The following is a 17,302-nucleotide window of genomic DNA, read 5'->3' on the forward strand; positions in this document are numbered from 1 at the left end:
AACTCGGGACTGTTTAATCTGAAACATATCAAACTTTGCACGTTTCATGTTTTAAAATCATTGGTTTCATGTAGACTGTTACTTTTTTAAAATTTTTTTATAAATATTAATTTTCATTTTCTTAAACTGATGTTTTCAAGGCACCTAGAACACATAACCTGCACGATAGATCCTTCAGTGAATGTGAGAGTGTTTGAATATTAATTTGTATCTAAGGAAACATCCCCAATGCACTTCCTTGAACCGAATTTGCTTCTCTGCTTTACTCGACATTGTTCTGTTTGTGTTCCTGCTATTGCTGTCAGATTCAGCCCTTCTTCAGTTTGTCATGTTTGTTTATTTCAGTATTTGTTATACCAGCCATTAAATGAACATAAAGTGGTTTAAAGACTAATTTTAAGGAAACAAAACGTCGGCTATTAAATAGAACAGACAGGCAAGGTTAGAAGGAAAAACAAGGCCCAGCGTCAGGCAAACAATGTCCTGACAGCAAAGAATAAGCATCCACCAGTTCAACAAGCTTTGAATCATCTCAGGAATCTATATTGACAGGAAAACAGCATTAATATCAGATGTGTGTCTTGATGTGTTTGCTGTCAGATTGAGCCCTGCTTTGATTCACCTGCAGTTCAGATCTTTTTTTTTTTTTAAATGTTATATCTGCAGTTCAGTATGGCTTGCAAGCAAAACGCACAAATAAGATCAACAGAGGCAAAGTTTCAAAGCACTTAGACTTACAAAGTTCCATTATTACATTACATTACATTAGAGATTTCTATTTCGCCATTACCTTGTGGTTCAAGGCGAATTACAAAAGATTTATAATAGGTGTGTTACAAAAGAGGGTCATTGGTCATGTCTAGTGAAGGTAACAAATAGATCAGGAAGAGGAAAGATATTGGTGATGATAAGACTTTTTATCCCAGGACAAGCAGGCAGGTATTCTCACTAGTGGGTGACATCATCCAACAGAGCCCCGATGCGGACGTCTCACAAGCATACTTGCTTGTAGAAACTTTAGAAGTTTCCAGTCGCCCGCACCGCGCATGCACGAGTGCCTTCCCGCCCGATACACCGTGTGCGTCTCCTCAGTTCTTTCTCTTCCGTGGAGCTGAGAAGTCTGTCTTCGATTCTCTGCGTGAAGTTCCTTCACTTGTGCCTTCTGTGCCCGCGGTTTTGAGTTTTTTTTAGCTCATTATCGTTGGCTCACGTTGTGTTTTCTTGTTTTAAAAAAAAAAAAAAAATTTACTATGATCTATCAGAGGCGCTACCCGCCGAAGCAAGCCCCCGCCATCCGTCCGCCTGTGAAGAGGCAGCACCAGCAGAAGCCCCAACAAAAGCCTCAACCTTCTGCTGTTCCCAAGGCTCCCCAGCCTTTTTGACTGTCTCGTAGGGAGCATAACTTCCATCGTTCTACCCTCCCCGTTTTTTCCCATCGGAGGTCGTCCCCGTCACTTTTACCATCGATGGATGGCTATTACCACCGACCTCTGGGTCCTTTCCATCGTAAGAGAGGGATACTCTCTTCAGTTCCATCAAATTCCTCCAAGAGAGTATCCTTCCAACTTGACCCAGACTGCCCTTCTTCTTCAGGAAGCTCGGGCTTTGCTCTGGCTTTGTGCCGTCGAGCCGGTCCCTGTGGACCAACTGAACAAGGGTTTTTACTCCCGGTACTTTCTTGTTCTGAAGAAGACGGGCAATCTGCGTCCTATTCTGGATCTCAGAGTGCTCAACAAATATTTGGTCAAAGAAAAGTTTCACATGCTGACCCTAGCATCTCTGTATCCCCTCCTTGAGCAGAACGACTGGTTATGTTCTCTTGATCTCAAGGAGGCCAACACTCATATTCCCATCCATCCGGCCTCCCGTCAATACCTCAGATTTCGGGTGGGACATCTTCATCTTCAATACCGAGTGCTTCCTTTTGGCCTGGCCTCGTCACCCAGAGTCTTCACCAAGTGCCTGGTTGTAGTGGCCGCTGCACTCAGGAACCATGGTCTTCAGGTGTTTCCCTACCTCGACGAGGATTTCTTGAAGACTATGGTTTTTATTTCTTTTCTGAACATCTTGTAGTCTGGGGTTGTTGTCAGTAGATTGGAGATTTGGTTATATTCTAACCTATGGAACTTTGTAAATCTAAGTGCTTTGAAAAATGAACCCCCCCCATCCTGTCTTCTTTCCATCATCCGATTGAGTGGGCAGGGCACATCCATATTTTAATATAATGAGACAATCTCATACTTACTATTTGTTTTTCTGTAAGTTGGGCCACTAATTCATTTTATTGCCTCAGAGAAGCTGGGTATATGAACACAGGCGCACATATTGAGGACAAAATGACAACAGACTTTCTATTTCTTCAAATAGGAATGTTTCACATGGAGGGCCACTTAGCACAATTCAGATCACTCATGGGAGGCCCCCTCCATTGCCCAGTGGGGAGAGACGCTGGAAATTTTGATGAGACATTTTAGAGGGGAAAGGCAAGGTGCTGAGGGCAGACAGTCTCAGTATTCATATTGCTAGATAGCTTGGAGCTGGGTAACTTTGCCAGGTATCTTGTCTTCCCTTGCATCACCTTCCTGAGCTCTACAGGATGTGTGTGTACATGTGGCTCACGTCATCTTCGCCTTCCTCACCGTTCCCCCCTTATGCAGTCACCGCTGTACATTTTTGCCATTTTTATCTTCTGCTGGCCAGTTCTTCTGCTGGTAGGCCCTAGTAAATCCTACCAGCTAATCTTTCAAGAGCCAGATGTGATAGAAGCTGGAGAATCAAGCTCTTGAGACACGCTGCCTAAGGTTACATTAGGCTTGACTAGAACAAGAGTGCCATCTTGTGGCCACAATGAGGACTGCAGATTTGTATTGCATAAGATTTGAGTTTTTAAAGGAAAAGTTGTTTATAAAAACCCTTTTTATTTTTATTTCCTCAGTGGGCAAAACATTTTGTACATTATGTGTAGTAGTTTATATGCAAATAGTTCATGAAGTGCATGAGTCAAAAAGATTTGCTAAGGAAGGTACCACAAGTGTCCTTGGCAGTGAAACTGCTACTTCTGCAGCAGTATGGCCCAGGCATTGCTGTCTTCCAATCAAGTTCTAACGCCTCTTGTTACCAAAGAAGTGAAGGGGTGGGAGGGAGTGATAATAGTGCGGGGCTTTCTAATTTTATATAATATATGATGTACAGGTGAAAAAACACTCATGAACTGCATGCCTTGGTTTCTTTTTCCCCTCTTCCCCCAATTGTATGTGCAAAAACAAAAGGAATGAAAATAATGTGACTTGGGGAAATAGCAAACAGCTGACTGGATTGACTAATCAATGGTTACATGACAGTATCCCTTTAAGAAGACAAAACTTTATTGCCCTATTTCTGTAAATTAGATGGTAAATTATTCTTAATAAAATGATTCTTTTAGTCCTGCATTTTCCAAGGATTATGTTCTGGCTGCCCTCAGTCTGCAGAGCTGGGGGTGGGGGGTGAGAGTGTATTCCACTTAAAGTGCGGCGGTGTTTCCAGTGTGGCTAGATAACACTGTGTGACGCAGATGGCAAACTCTATTCTGGAGTATATTTTTAAAGTTGTTTGGGTGCACCTGCAAAATTAGGCTTTTCGATTGTTAACCGCTGTGGGTACACTTAAGTCCTCTTTTACTAAGGTGCGCTAACTGATTTTTAGTGCACGCTAACGCGTGCATGTTAGTCAATGGACGCATTAGCATTTAGTGTGCGCTAATTCGATTAACGTACCTTAGTAAAAATGGGAGTTAGTGTGTTTCTCAATAATGGAGGCGTAACCTAGTGGTTAATGCATCAGCCTAAGAACCGAGTTCAGTTCCTTTTTCATTTATTTTGGGTCACTGGGTAAGATACTTAACACTCCATTAGAGAGTTGCACGGGGACAGAAATCTCACCCATCCTCGCCCGTCCCCGCCAGGATCCTCTCCTTCCCCACCTGTTCCTGCAAGGAATTACCTGCATCCCTGCCCGTCCCCATAAAAAGCAGCAATTACTTCTGACAGGATCATCAATTCCACAGTTTCTTTTGCTGTTTTCCTTGTGGAATCTCTTTGGTGGAACCCTTTTTCTGTTTTCTGTTCAGGTAATTAACTTATAAATCCCCTCTTTTACTAAGGCTGACATGTCCATTATATTCTATGGACGAACCCTGCTTCCAAAGCCTTCCATTCCCGTGGGAGTCCACTGGCCAGAGGGGGGGTCCCCGTGGGAGTCCCGTGGGCCAGAGGGGGGTCCCCGTGGGTTGGGGGAGGATTCCCGTGGGACCCCTGTGGGATTTCCATGATCCCCGTTCCCGTGCAGACCTCTACACTCCATTGCCCCAGGTACAAAACATGTAAACCACTTTGACTGTAACCACAGAAAGGGCAGGGGATTCCTACTGGTGAAAGAATGGCTCATCTAGTGCGAGGATGGGCAACCACAGTCCGATTTTAAAAACTTAGAAAATGAATTTTGCATGAGATCAATTTGCAAAGAGTGGAAGCGGCACATGCAAATCAATCTCCTGCATATTCATTGTGGAAACCTTGAGGACTGGCTGTCCTCCCCTGCTCTAGTACACAGATGATAACAGGCGAATGGTCTGGACGTCACTCCTCCCTTGCTAAATTATTTTGGTGCTGCAGTTCCCTAGCCTTGATTGTGGTAGCTGTCAAAATGTTGGCTTTCAACTCCACCGAGACAGTTGGAGGTGACTGTTATTCTGAGCTTCTGTGAAACCTTTCAAAGCAACATAGGTTAAAGGGAATAATTTATACTTTTGCTTAATTATAGTGTACCCACCATGACGTTACGTACACTTTTTTTTTTTTTTTTTTTTAACTCTGATAACACTGACGAGATTTCCTTCTGCTGATTGTTCAGCCACTGGATCTGTTTGTATTTAACAGCACAAGATCAGAAGCATTTTTTTTCCATAAGTCGATGTTACATGAGCAAAAGAATCTTGGTGTTGATTTTTTGTATGTTTGTGTACTATGTTGGAAGATTGGTTGTGTTGTTGGGTATAACCAAAGCACACTTATTTCATTTGATTTTCTCGTACATTTGTCATGTGTCAGTGTGACGCTGTTGTCATTATATTTGTACAATGTAAGATTCTTCCTGCGCTATTTTTGCTAAACTTGTTTCAAGTCTTGATGCTGTATGTTCATGCTCCGATTTGATTTTCTATTGCTAAAGGGTGGGGAGGAGAATAAACTCATTTTTTAAAGTAAACGTGTGTGTGACTGTCTCTTAACCTGAATGTTAAGATTCTTGCACTCGGTTAAAATGTGGAATTAGAAGGAAAATCAGTCTTGCTAGATGCACAAGAAATGGAATAAACCATATTTGAAATGTCGCTTGCTTTACATGCTTTCAAGAGTTGATCCTCCAGGTAAAAATTGGATGATCTTAGTTATATAGTTTATAAATGTCCATATTTAATTAGTCTACAAGTGCAATTCAAGGCAGATTCTGTAAGTTATGCATGGGATAAAGCACATTGGGTACAACTAGTCTTGAACCCTAATCAAGACATGTTCCAAAGCACATTGAAAGCTCATATATGAGGATGTGGCTCTCAATGGAAGAGTATTTGGAGCTTCAGGATCCCTGCTTCAGATACTTCTATTTCATGAGATTTGCCCACAAGCCAAAGAAGCAGGTTGAAGGGTAATTGTGGGCAAAGGGAGCAGAGAAAGAGGGTGTTGCCCCTTAGGGTGGAAGAAAAGGAGGAGGAGATAGCAAGTCTGATTTGTGACTAGTTGCAGCCCTGGAGCTCAGGCTTCATGGTGTTGATTTTGGAGTTACCCGAAGCTGCTCGGTTTGTTTTCTTTAATATGTGTGGCCCTGGAAAGACACCATCTCTGCAATGTAGTGAGTTTATACTAAAGTGGATCAGAGCAACTGAAGGCTTGAATCGGGCCTGGCCATGACCAGACAGCATCCCTTCTTTAGGGGCTTGTCACATTCTTCAGCTGCTCAAGTGTAAATTCTGTATTGCCAGTGTTTAAAAAAAGAAGCACTAGACTGCATGACGGAGGATGAATTTCCCCCTCCCCCATGTGGAATGCTCTTTTTTTTTTTTGGAGGAATGTTTTAGGGAAGCATTTGGCCAAGACCAAACACAGCTTAAAGGGCTGGAAGACTTCATATATTGCATCAGAAGTGTGTGAAAGGTGATGACGGAAAACAGCAATGTCAAGAAATACTGCAAAGTGCTAAGAGAGAACTTTATTTTTTTTTTAAATTTATAACCCTCCTACAACTAAGGGCTCCTTTTACTGAGGTGCGCTAAGCATTTTAGCACGCGCTAACCACACACAAAATTAGCGTGTACACATTAGTCTATGGTCGCACTAGCAGCGCATGCTAAAATGCATAGTGCACCTTAGTAAAACAGGAGGTAACTGGTTTACAATAATAAAAAAAAACCCAAAATACATCATATTGGCATCCACAATGAGACACGACATTCTTAAAAATCTTCAGTTATTGAGTTGCATACAGTAATTACCTCTGTTCCTCCAGAATAATCATCAAGTAGACATCAGCACTTGTGTAAACAAGTACTTTAAAAAAAAACCAACTTTTTGTCAACTGAAGAAAAGATGTACAAAGCTGCACCTGGCCAGGGAGAGTATACCATAATTTATTTATTCTGTTTTCTATTCTGTTCTCCCAGGGGAGCTCAGAATGGTTTACATGAGTTTATTCAGGTACTGAAGCATTTTCCCCTGTCTGTCCCAGCGGGCTCACAATCTACCTAATGTCCCTGGGGCAACGGGGGGATTAAGTGACCTGGCCAGGGTCACAAGGAGCAGCGTGGGTTTGAACCCACAACGCCAGGCTGCTGAAGCTGTAGCTTTAACCACTGCACCCCACAATTTCTAGTCTCAGAATGATAAACTCTTCCAAGTCGGGGCCCATCACCACCTTCAAGTTCACTCTCAAATTTTAGGTAATCATTTATTTATTCAATTTTCTATACTGTTCTCCCAGAGGAGCTCAGAATGGTTTACATAAACTTGTTCAGGTACTCGATCATTTTTCCCTGTCTGTCCTGGGGGACTTACAGGGGGCAATGAGGGGTTTAAGTGACTTACCCAGAGTTGCAAGGAGAAGTGTGGGTTTGAGGGTGCTGAGGCTGTAGCTTTTAACCACTGCACCCCACAATTTCTAGTCTCACACAGGAGCCAAGTCCTGCTCCTTATCATTTCCATCTGAGCTCCCCCTCCCCCAATGCCCACAGCCCAGTCATGGCATTAGGTGCTACATTTGTTTCTTCCTGTAAAAGAAGGTGGTATCATGCCTTCAACAACGCTTTCAGTGCCAATACCATCTCCACTCAATTGTTATTTACTTATTTGGATATTTAACTGCTTTTGCATAAAGAGATTCACCTAAAGTGGTTTACAATACTTGAGTACCTGCAGCGGCGTACCTAGGGTATGTGACACCCGGGGCCCATCATTTTTTGACACCCCCCCCCCCCGCCGGGCCCATCATTTTTTGACACACACTCCTGCCCTCGGTACACCACTGCTACAGTTTGAAAAAGGCTAAGAAGCCAGCGGGAGAGGCGAATGTGTCCTTTAAGGAACACCCTCCCGATCTGGCCCTATCCCGCCCCCTTCGTGACGCCAGTGGACAGTGTTCTCAGTCATTGGTCGACCTTGCCTGGGTCACAGCACCCAGGCAAGGTTGACCAATGGCTGAGAACACTGTCCGGTGGCGAGAAGAGCCAGATCGGGAGGGTGTTCCTTAAAGGATGCTTTCGCCGCTCCTGCCAGCTTCTTTGCTTTTTTGTTGGCCACAGGGGTGGACAGATAGCCGCATTGAAGTGCAGGTCCCAGGAGGTTCCGGACCTGGCCGGCTGTGCACCTCCTTAGGGCGTGCACCCAGGGTGGTCCGCCTCCCCCCCCCTCCCCCGCCCTGCCCTTGGTATACCACTGAGTGCCTGTACTATTCATTGTATTTTCCCTATCTGTCCTGTACAATCTACCTGGGACAATGAAAGGTTAGGGGACTTGCCCAGTCACAAGGATCAGGTTGGGCTAGAGCTCACAACTGGAGAATGACAGGGGGACAAATTTTTCCCCGTCCCATTTCTGTAAGCTCTGTCTTAAACACACAAGCCTTGAACACTTATGATTTTAAAGTGTTTGAGGCTTGTGCAGATGAGGACGGAGCTTGCAGGAATGGGACAGGGACAGGATGGGAAAATGAGTTCCCGCAGGGACGGGAAAAAATTTGTCCCCATGTCATTCTCTCCTTAAATTGCTATATAAGAGATAAAGCCCTTGAACTCCTTCATGACAGAACGGTAAGACTGCTGCTAAGGATGGACGGTGCCATGTAAAAGAAGGCAGCAGTCAGGACAAGAGCGAGTGGGGTTCACTTTTATCCTTTGAACCTCTGGGCTGAGTTGGAGTTCTGGGGGAAGGCGGGGGGGGGGGATGTCAGGGTGATATGAGGGGTGAGGAGGAAGAGAAATAGTAGGGTCTGAGGAGCTATGGGCATCAGGTCCATTGGACCACCAGGGGTTTGAGGCCCTCTTGAAGGAGGGGATTCTGGGGGGAACTCATTTCTTGCATGCTGTAGGAGGTGGAGCAGTCCCAAAGTGGTTTTTGCATCCAGGCTGGACTCTGGCTGAGATACAGCATGCAGGAGGGGGGAGGGGGCAAGGTTGGTCGTGAGGTGAACACTGGGCTCTCCCAGGCAGTCTCTGTGACCCAGTCCAGTTGCTGTACCTGCATCTGTCAGAGGCTGGGGAGTTTGACACCATCCTGATCCAGAGCCTCAGCCCCTCTGAAGGTTAAGCTATCCCTGGAACTCACACCAGAGCAACAAGAGAGAGACTTGCATAATGTCATCATTCCCCTTCATTATGGCCCTAGTTCTGACAGCCCAGCCTGCCATTTAATTTACCCATGCGAACCCCTCTGTTCTTCCTCTCCTCACATTCCTCCAGATCAAACCCCCAGTTTTGCCTTCTGCATTCCCCTCGCCTTCCCTCCCTCTTTCCGAGCTTGAGCACCTGTCTTCCCTCCCTGCCTGGGCTTTCCTAGAATGGAAATGGTGAGATAAAAGTAGGTGGCTAAAATTAGCCCTGAAGTGGGTTTGTTTCTCCCAGCCTAGGATTACACTTCTGTCCACCAGAGATAAACCTTGGCTCCCTGCAAGACCCCAGACTCAGAAAGAGGAGAAAATAAACAGTACCTATGGAGGGGTTTCACCTCCCTGGGCGAGTGAAGTCATCAGCCAGCTCACAGAGGTAAGACAGCAAAGCAGTGGCATTATCTCCCAAACTGTTGGCTTCCTGATTAATGCAGATGGTGAGTATAAACTTTATGGAAAGGTTTGGACCAGACAATTAAGGAACACGAGAGGGGGGTTTATTTACTGAAACATCAACCTTGTAAATTACACATTATTTACTATGTATAGTGGTGTTTTATTCCAGCTATGGAGCTTTTTTTTTTACATCTAACAATATTATGATCCTAACTTCTGTAAGGGAAACTGTAGGGTGTAGGTCTAAATACCATGCATTCTCTCAGCATAGCTGTCCAGGGCTTCCAAACTTTTTCCGTGTTAACCCTTTCAGGACCAAGGGACATATTTGTCCCATAACTTTAAAATCCTATAAATTTTGATTGGGATAGTCTACAGTTCTAAATTTGATATGTACGGATTCCATATGATACTGCCTTTATGTAAACAAACTGGTTCCGACATTCATTCATTAGCGTCGTTGCCAGATTGACGAGAAGATTCACTTGCCACACTGTCCATAAGCCAGAAGTTTGATTTTTTTTAAAAAAAATAATGATATTTCACAAAAAAAATCAATTTTTTGGCATCTGCAAGCCCTTTTTACCATAAAAATGTCGTCAAAACCACAAAAATTGGCCTACGATCCTTATGGTCCTGAAAGGGTTAACCTACATTTTGCACTTGTTAGTGTCCATTTCACAGGCTTTTGAATGAAGAATTAATGGATTGTTTCATACTGATTATAGATCTTGTCTGTATTAGTGGTCAGTCTGTGGTCCAGATATAACAGGGGTGTCAAAGTCCCTCCTCGAGGGCCGCAATCCAGTCGGGTTTTCAGGATTTCCCCAGTGAATATGCAGGAGATCTATTAGCATCCAATGAAAGCAGTGCATGCAAATAGACCTCATGCATATTCATTGGGGAAATCCTGAAAACCCGACTGGATTGCGGCCCTCGAGGAGGGACTTTGACACCCCTGAGATATAACAAACCAGTAAATGTAGGACCTGATTTATCAAGATCTTTCTCACAGACACAGAATAAGAAAAACATCTAAGTTAATCAGACCCTGAATATAGTTATGTTTTACAAATTCTCGTAACCTTCTTCCTCTACCGAAAAAAAAGAACATAAGCCTAGATATATTGGCTCAGACCAATGGTCCATCTAGCCCGGTATCCTGTTTCCAACAGTGGTCAATCCAGGTCACAAGTACCTGGTAGAATCCCAAAATGATTTGTTCAAAATGTATTCCTATGCGACTTTATGGAACGTACTCTAGTCTTTGTACTTTTTAGCAATTAATTTATGTGATACCTGTTTGTCATTACTCGGGATTTTGAAGACCTCTCATATCTCCCCCTCAGTTGTCCTTTCTCCAAGCTGAAGAGTCCCAGCCTCTTTAGCTGTTCCTCATATGAGAGTCATCCCATCTCCTTAATCAGCAATCAACATGTAGGATGTCATTCTAAGAACTTTTATGTTGTACTTAAGATGGTAAAACACTACAACGAAACAGGTTTCAACCTTGAAAGGATGCTCCTTTAATGTCTGGTACTGGGAATGGAAGCCAGCGTAGACCTTCCCTGCTTTGTCCTGCCTTTGGCACAGACCAACAGACAGACCGTGCTTTGGTAAAGCTGGCTAATTTTCTCCAAGTCTCCAGGTCAAAGAGGAAATTTGCCCATTAACATACGTTATGCAAGCAAATACTAAAACATACATGTTTTCACATGACCAGTCGTGAGCATTAGTTCACATAACAGTCTCTGTTTTCTCTGCAGGTTGAAAGTAGCACAAAATTCCAGATGAAAATGGTACTTACCACACAAAACAAAATGAGTTTAGTGGATATTAGAAAGATCTTCTCCATGCTCCAGCCCAGAGAGGATGAACAAGAGAACGGCGAAAGGCAGGAGCTCTGTCAAGCAGTGTCCAACAATGATGCCAATGTCCTGACTCTACTGTTATCTCAAGAGAGATACAAAGTCTTCATTGACAGCAGAAGTGGTTGGGGTGTCCCTGGAACCCCTCTTCGTCATGCAGCAACACGAGGTCACTTGCAGTGCGTAGAAGTCCTCTTGGTCCATGGAGCAGATGTGGACAGCCTAGATGTAAAGGCTCAGACTCCGTTGTTCACCGCTGTTAGCGCCGGGCACCTAGATTGTGTTAAGGCTCTTCTGAAAGCCGGTGCTAATCCCAATGGGAGCATCTACAATAACTGCTCCCCTGTGCTGACAGCTGCTAGAGAGGGTAATGAGAACATTTTAAGAGAGCTGTTAAAGCATGGAGCTGAAGTCAACGTGAGGTCCAAGGTGCCAGACTGGGTTTCTAATAACTCAGGATGCACGGGTCCTTTGTACTTGTCTGCTGTGTATGGTCACTTGGAATGTTTCCGAATGCTGCTTTTGTATGGCGCTGACCCTAATTACAACTGCACCGACGGCAGGCTTCTAGTGAGAATCCGGCAGCCCAAGACTGTCCTGGAAGTGTGTCTCAAGCATGGTTGCAAGACTCAGTTCGTTACACTGCTGCTTGAATTTGGAGCCAATGTGTATTTAGTTAACCTGGGAGATACGAGCTTTCCGAACCATGAGGCCATGGAACTACTGATGAGAGAGAGAGGTAATTTCAGATGCTGTAGATTATGAGTCTGCAAATGTGGGCTACCGTTAAGATGAGTTATTTAGCCACAAGTCATGGTATTTTAGTACAAGGTCTCCTTGCATGAAATGGGACCCATTGCTAAACCAGCACAACTTGAGTTTCAGGTGTTTCAAGTTTATTAATATGTTTGATGAATCGCTTATTAAAATTACTAAGCGATGAACAAAATCAAAATAGAGTATAATACAAAGAAACTAACATTTTAACAATACACTTTCATAAAATACAAACATGAGTCGGGAGGGAAAAAGCAAAAGTTACAATTTTCAATTTTGATAGAAAGATGGAAAAAAACAAGAGGGTGAGGGGTGGTTAAACTATAGCACAATTTGAAACCTCACTTAAGAAATTTAAATATTAAAAGCATCTTTAAACAGATAAGATTTTAAAGATTTTTTTGAATATTGTGACATCTTTTTCGTTTCTAATATATTGTGGCAGAGCGTTCCACCATTGAGGGCCCATCACAGAGAACATGTCCGATCTTCTTATTCCTATAATTTTCAAAGAAGGAACTGAGAGGAGATTTTGGCCAGATGAACGAAGTGGGCGTTGAGTACTGTGTGGTATTAATAATCTAGATATAAATTGGGGTTCGTTGAATTCCATCTTGATGGTAGCCCATGTTGATAACTTCCCCCTCTGTGAATTTCAATTTAAAATAGATAAAATATTGTATTTTGTATATATAAACTCATATATGAGGGAGGTTTGAAGAGTTTGGGGGGAAAAAAAAATGCATCGAGGGCTATACACTTAATCCAGCGAGTTTCTAGGTTTTTTTTTTTTTTTAATAAGTAGTTTACAAAACAAACTGGAAACTCGCTGGACTAAGTGTATAGCCCTCGGTGGAGATTACCTCGGTGGTTGTGTAACTTGATTTTTTAACAGAGGTGCCTCCTACCCTTGCTACGCCACTGTTTCTTACAGCGGCCAACTCAGGTCACAAGTGCCTGGCAAGATCCCAAGGAGAAAAACAGATTTTATGCTGTTTACCTTAGGAAAAACTTCTGTCTAGAGATGCGACTGCCCAGAGGCCAGCTGAAGTAAAGGGGAAAAGTCCAAGGGCCCTCGGGACATGACATGAGAGGGTTCCTGTCTGGTTGCAAGCTCAGTGTTCAGTGTCCTTGTTGGTGTGAGCCTCAGACAGTATGAGAAAACAGTTTTTCCGTGTTCCTTTGCTGCTAAAAGCCAGAGATATAGATGACGAGAAGATTTATTTATTGCCTTTTTAAAGGCATTCATTCAAAGGGGTGTAAAAGAAGAATAAGTCATACACAGACTGATAGACATTTAAAGCAGTAAAAATATTTTCAAATAACAGTGCATAGTACGGCTACATTACAAAAATGCAAAAACATTGAACTAGACAGCATAGGGTATAAGGCAGTGTCTCGCAAACTTTCTGGCTGGCGGCACACTAAATCCAGTGCCCTGGCCAGATGGCACCCAAAAGTGCATAGACGTCGATGTGATGACATCACGCGTATGTGCGGAGGCCCATCTGGCCGTAGAGGGATCCAGGAGGTGCAGGGGGAGAGGAGGAGAGACACAGGCCAGGAGGAGAGTCATCTGCGCCAGCTGACTTCCTACAGGACGTGCCAGCGTGGATGACTCTCCTCCTCGCCAGTGTGTCGCGGCACACCTGAAATCTCAGGAGGCACACAGTTTGTGATACGCTGGTGTAAGCAAATGTGGAAAACTGAAGAGAAGACAGAGTAACTGGAGTTAGCAAACAAGGGGATTATTTTTAAGAAAGTTGCATGTGAAGTCAGGAGGGTGCAGGAATATAATCTCAGCTAAGACAGAAGGGGATAAGCTGTTCACTTGATCGAATTGTTCCCTCTTGCAGTTTATCCCAGGTCTTTGTTATCTCAGACCCGACTGGCCATCAGAAAGTTCCTGAAACCCGGAAACCAAGTTCAGAGCATTGACGAGCTGAAGGTTCCACTTCTCCTGATCAATTACTTGAAATATCAGACCTGAGGGCTCACTCCAGCGACCAACTGGCTTCAGGTCACAAGCAAGCAAGCTTCAGAGGAACTTCAGTGCAGTATGCTATCAACTGGATCAAACCCTTCTGGGCAACTAATTATACTATAGCTGTACCTCTGGCTGCAGTTTCCAATTTGTTTGAGAAAGTCCTCTGCTACTGTAAAGGTGCACATTGGGGAGCTTCAGCCCCTGGGTTGCTTCAGATGGGAGACACAATTATTTCAGGGCCACAGGGTTAGGAAATAGACACTACGTAGGAAAAAAAAAAAATCACAGCCCATACTGAACTATGTTCCAGAATTAAATCATTTAGTATCTTCTATAGCATCCTTATACTGTACTAAATTGTACTTCCTTAAATTGTACTGTAAGTTGCCTTGAAGCTACTTAGGCATAGTGTGACCCATAAATCCTAGATTAGATTAGATTGATGTAGTTGAATTATTTGGCCAAAAGATCAGGAGAGGCTGGTGCAATCCATGCAGAATTCAGACCTTACAAATGTGGAGTGCATGAGCTGTGAGCTGAGAACCGGAGAAACCAGGGCTCGAATCCTGCTGCTGCTTCATGTGACCTGGTGGGGTATGAATACAGCAAATCCAGAGCCTCAGTCATTTATAGTTTAGGTCTCCTACTGTAACTAAAATGTGTGTCTAGGAATCTTATTGTAAACTACAATGAATCCTTGTTGAAATTTGTATGGTATGAGATCTAGAATCTGACAAAGAGGGCGACCCCTCTGAGAACAGACCCAGCAGTTGTCTGGGTTTTGCAAAGCTCTAGCAGTGTCTGGAGGGCCTCTGAGCATGCACAGATGACATCACACGCATCAGCGCATCCCTGGAGGCCCCCCAGACATGGTTTTGGGGTGGGGCTTAGGGTAGAATGGGTTGGGTTGTAGCAGAATGGGGAGGGGGCCATACATCTGGGATTTTATTGCACAAAATATGGTAACCCTACTTTTGGGAGAGGTGCCTACCCTTGATGCAGTCTCCTCCGGAAGAATGGAAATCCCTGGTCTCTAAACAAACTCTGCTTCTTTCAGTCACTTAACATAACTTCAAGGGAAACAAAAATTGTGAGATTAGCTCCCAGTTTACTCTTTTTACCTGTGGTCCTTTCAATCTACAAATTATCTGGTGTGGTTCCCTCTCCTGCACCAGAGGAAGATAGCAGGTTAACAAATTTGGCGTAGCTTAGGAACCTTAAGCTTAAGAGCCTCTCTCTGGTCCCACATGTCTTTGTAGGAAGGCATAGCCTGGCTTAGCTTCCCGCAGCCCCCTGATCCCTTTTCTCCAGCAAAAGTCCATGATTATATGTCAGGCATTGTTTCATATATAAAATAGTTCTCTGATTGGATGATGGGAGGAGCTGATTGCATAAATTCCCTTGGGACCAATCAGATACAACTGAGCAATGGCTGAAGAGCTAATGGACAAGGCATAGGTAGAATGGACTATGGTATCAGACCAGTTTTAGGCCAGTGTGCATAGAATGTTGCTAACCAAGGACATAGGCCCCCAAAACACCTAGCCCTCGTGACCACACAAAGAACAAAGGCCAATTCAATGTCTCTGAACAAACAAGATTTTTGACAAAGTCCATTAAACAGTGCATTAGCAATCCTTGACGGGGTGTTGGTTTGGTTCATAAACTGTAAAGAGTTTTACCTCATGCAAAATTGTCATTTCTTTAATAAGACATTAACTATTTTTTTCTGAGGCCCTCCAAGTACCTACAAATCTAAAATGTGGCCCTGCAAAGAGTTTGAGTTGGAGACCACTGGACTAGCCCAAACCTGCGCTCTTGTCTTTGGAATTGCAGGTCCAGTACTCTGGATTTCTTGGCCTGTTGATTCAGAGACTGTAAACTCACCTTGCATTATTTCATGAACAATAAAAGATACTTTCCCCCCCCCCCCAGCAGGCCTATCCAGTGTTATAGGTAAAGAAGAGTGCACAATCCTGGTTTATTATGATGGTGTTTGGTAATGGGTGTATTATTTATTTGGGGGCCCCTTTTACGAGGCCGTGATAGAGGTTTCTACCATAGCCCAGAGTGCTGCTCCGACGCTCATAGGAATTCTATGAGCGTTGAAGTCATTTAGTGCTCCGGGCTATGGTAGAAACTTCTACCACATCTTAGCAAAAGGAGGGGTGGGGTGTTAGGTATTGATATACTGCCTATCAAGGTTAATTAACTAAGCGGTTTACACTGAGGTACTCAAGCATTTTCCCTATCTGTCCCAGTGGACTCACAATCTAAGGTACCTGAGGTACTGAAGGATTGAGTGACTTGCCCAGGGCCACAAGGAGAAGCATAGGATTTGAACATTTATTATTCCACCTTCATACAGTGGCATCAAGGTGGTTCACAGACTATCGTAGAAGAAAGAAAAGAACGTCACAATTTGAAAGGAAAACAAACAAAGAAAAGGAGGATTATTAGCAGAGAAAATCAGGAAGTAAAATATAGATTCCAGACATAAGTGACCACATTGCATCACCTCCCTTGTCTCGTAAAAGCAATGTCAAGCAAATGTCTTAAGGGCTCTTTTTTATTTTTTAAATATCATCTCAAATTGGTCTGTTTTCACATTAGATTAAATGGAGTTTAATTGTTTTATGAGCCTGGTTTTCATATCTATTGTTCATTTTCATTTTGCTACATCCCAAAATTATATATGTAATCTTGATGAAGCACCTAGAATTGTAGATAAGACCAGTTATACATTTTTTAAACTAAAGCAATAAGAGGTCTGGATCTGTGCTCTGGCCCAGAGATGCTAATGAGTGGGAGAATAAGCGAGCCTTGAAATGAGTGTGACAGACTCCTAATGAGTGAGACTCGGCATCTCTGGAATACGAAAACATGCCACCGCAATCAGAAGCAGAGAAAAGCTACCTGGATAGGCCACCGTGAGAATGGGCTGGCCACTGTGCAGAGTTTGGTCCCTTATGCCTTTGAGCTTGGCCATATTAGAAAAGCTCAAGGAGGCATATCAGGTTGTGTACTGCAATTGAAAGTGAACTTTAAAAATAATTAAATGCTGCGAGAAGTATTCGCCTTACCTGACGGAGCATTTAGTTCAGCCTAAGAAGGCCAAGCAGGGGAGTTTGTCTTAAGCAGTGGTCTCAAACTCGCGGCCCGGGGGCCACATGCGGCCCGCTAGATACTATTTTGAGGCCCTCAGTATGTTTTTCATAATCACAAAAGTAAAATAAAACAGTTTCTTGATCATATGTCTCTTTAGCTATACATTATATTATTATTAAGACTTAGCCAAAAGGAAAGATTTATAAACTATAAAGATTTTACCTCATGCAAAGTTATCATTTCTGTAATAAGACAT

At 43.4% G+C, this 17,302-nt stretch overlaps 1 protein-coding gene across 4 annotated transcripts in view; it reads left to right on the forward strand.

Moving 5' to 3' along the window:
- Positions 1 to 16,334, forward strand: part of MTMR8 (myotubularin related protein 8) — a 105,833-nt gene extending 89,499 nt beyond the window's left edge. For 2 of the 4 annotated variants that reach the window (XM_033944627.1, XM_033944628.1), the window contains 2 exons: positions 11,073 to 11,913; positions 13,808 to 16,334. In XM_033944627.1, coding sequence (XP_033800518.1) covers positions 11,073 to 11,913; positions 13,808 to 13,941 — 975 coding nt within the window. In that variant the 3' untranslated portion in view covers positions 13,942 to 16,334. Of the gene's footprint in view, positions 1 to 9,137; positions 9,348 to 11,072; positions 11,914 to 13,807 lie in introns of those variants that run through there. The other 2 variants (XM_033944631.1, XM_033944632.1) reach the window with 2 other exon arrangements.
- Positions 16,335 to 17,302: the final 968 nt, after the last annotated feature.

The sequence above is a fragment of the Geotrypetes seraphini genome, chromosome 5, assembly GCF_902459505.1.
Source record: "Geotrypetes seraphini chromosome 5, aGeoSer1.1, whole genome shotgun sequence".
Lineage (NCBI taxonomy): Eukaryota > Metazoa > Chordata > Amphibia > Gymnophiona > Dermophiidae > Geotrypetes > Geotrypetes seraphini.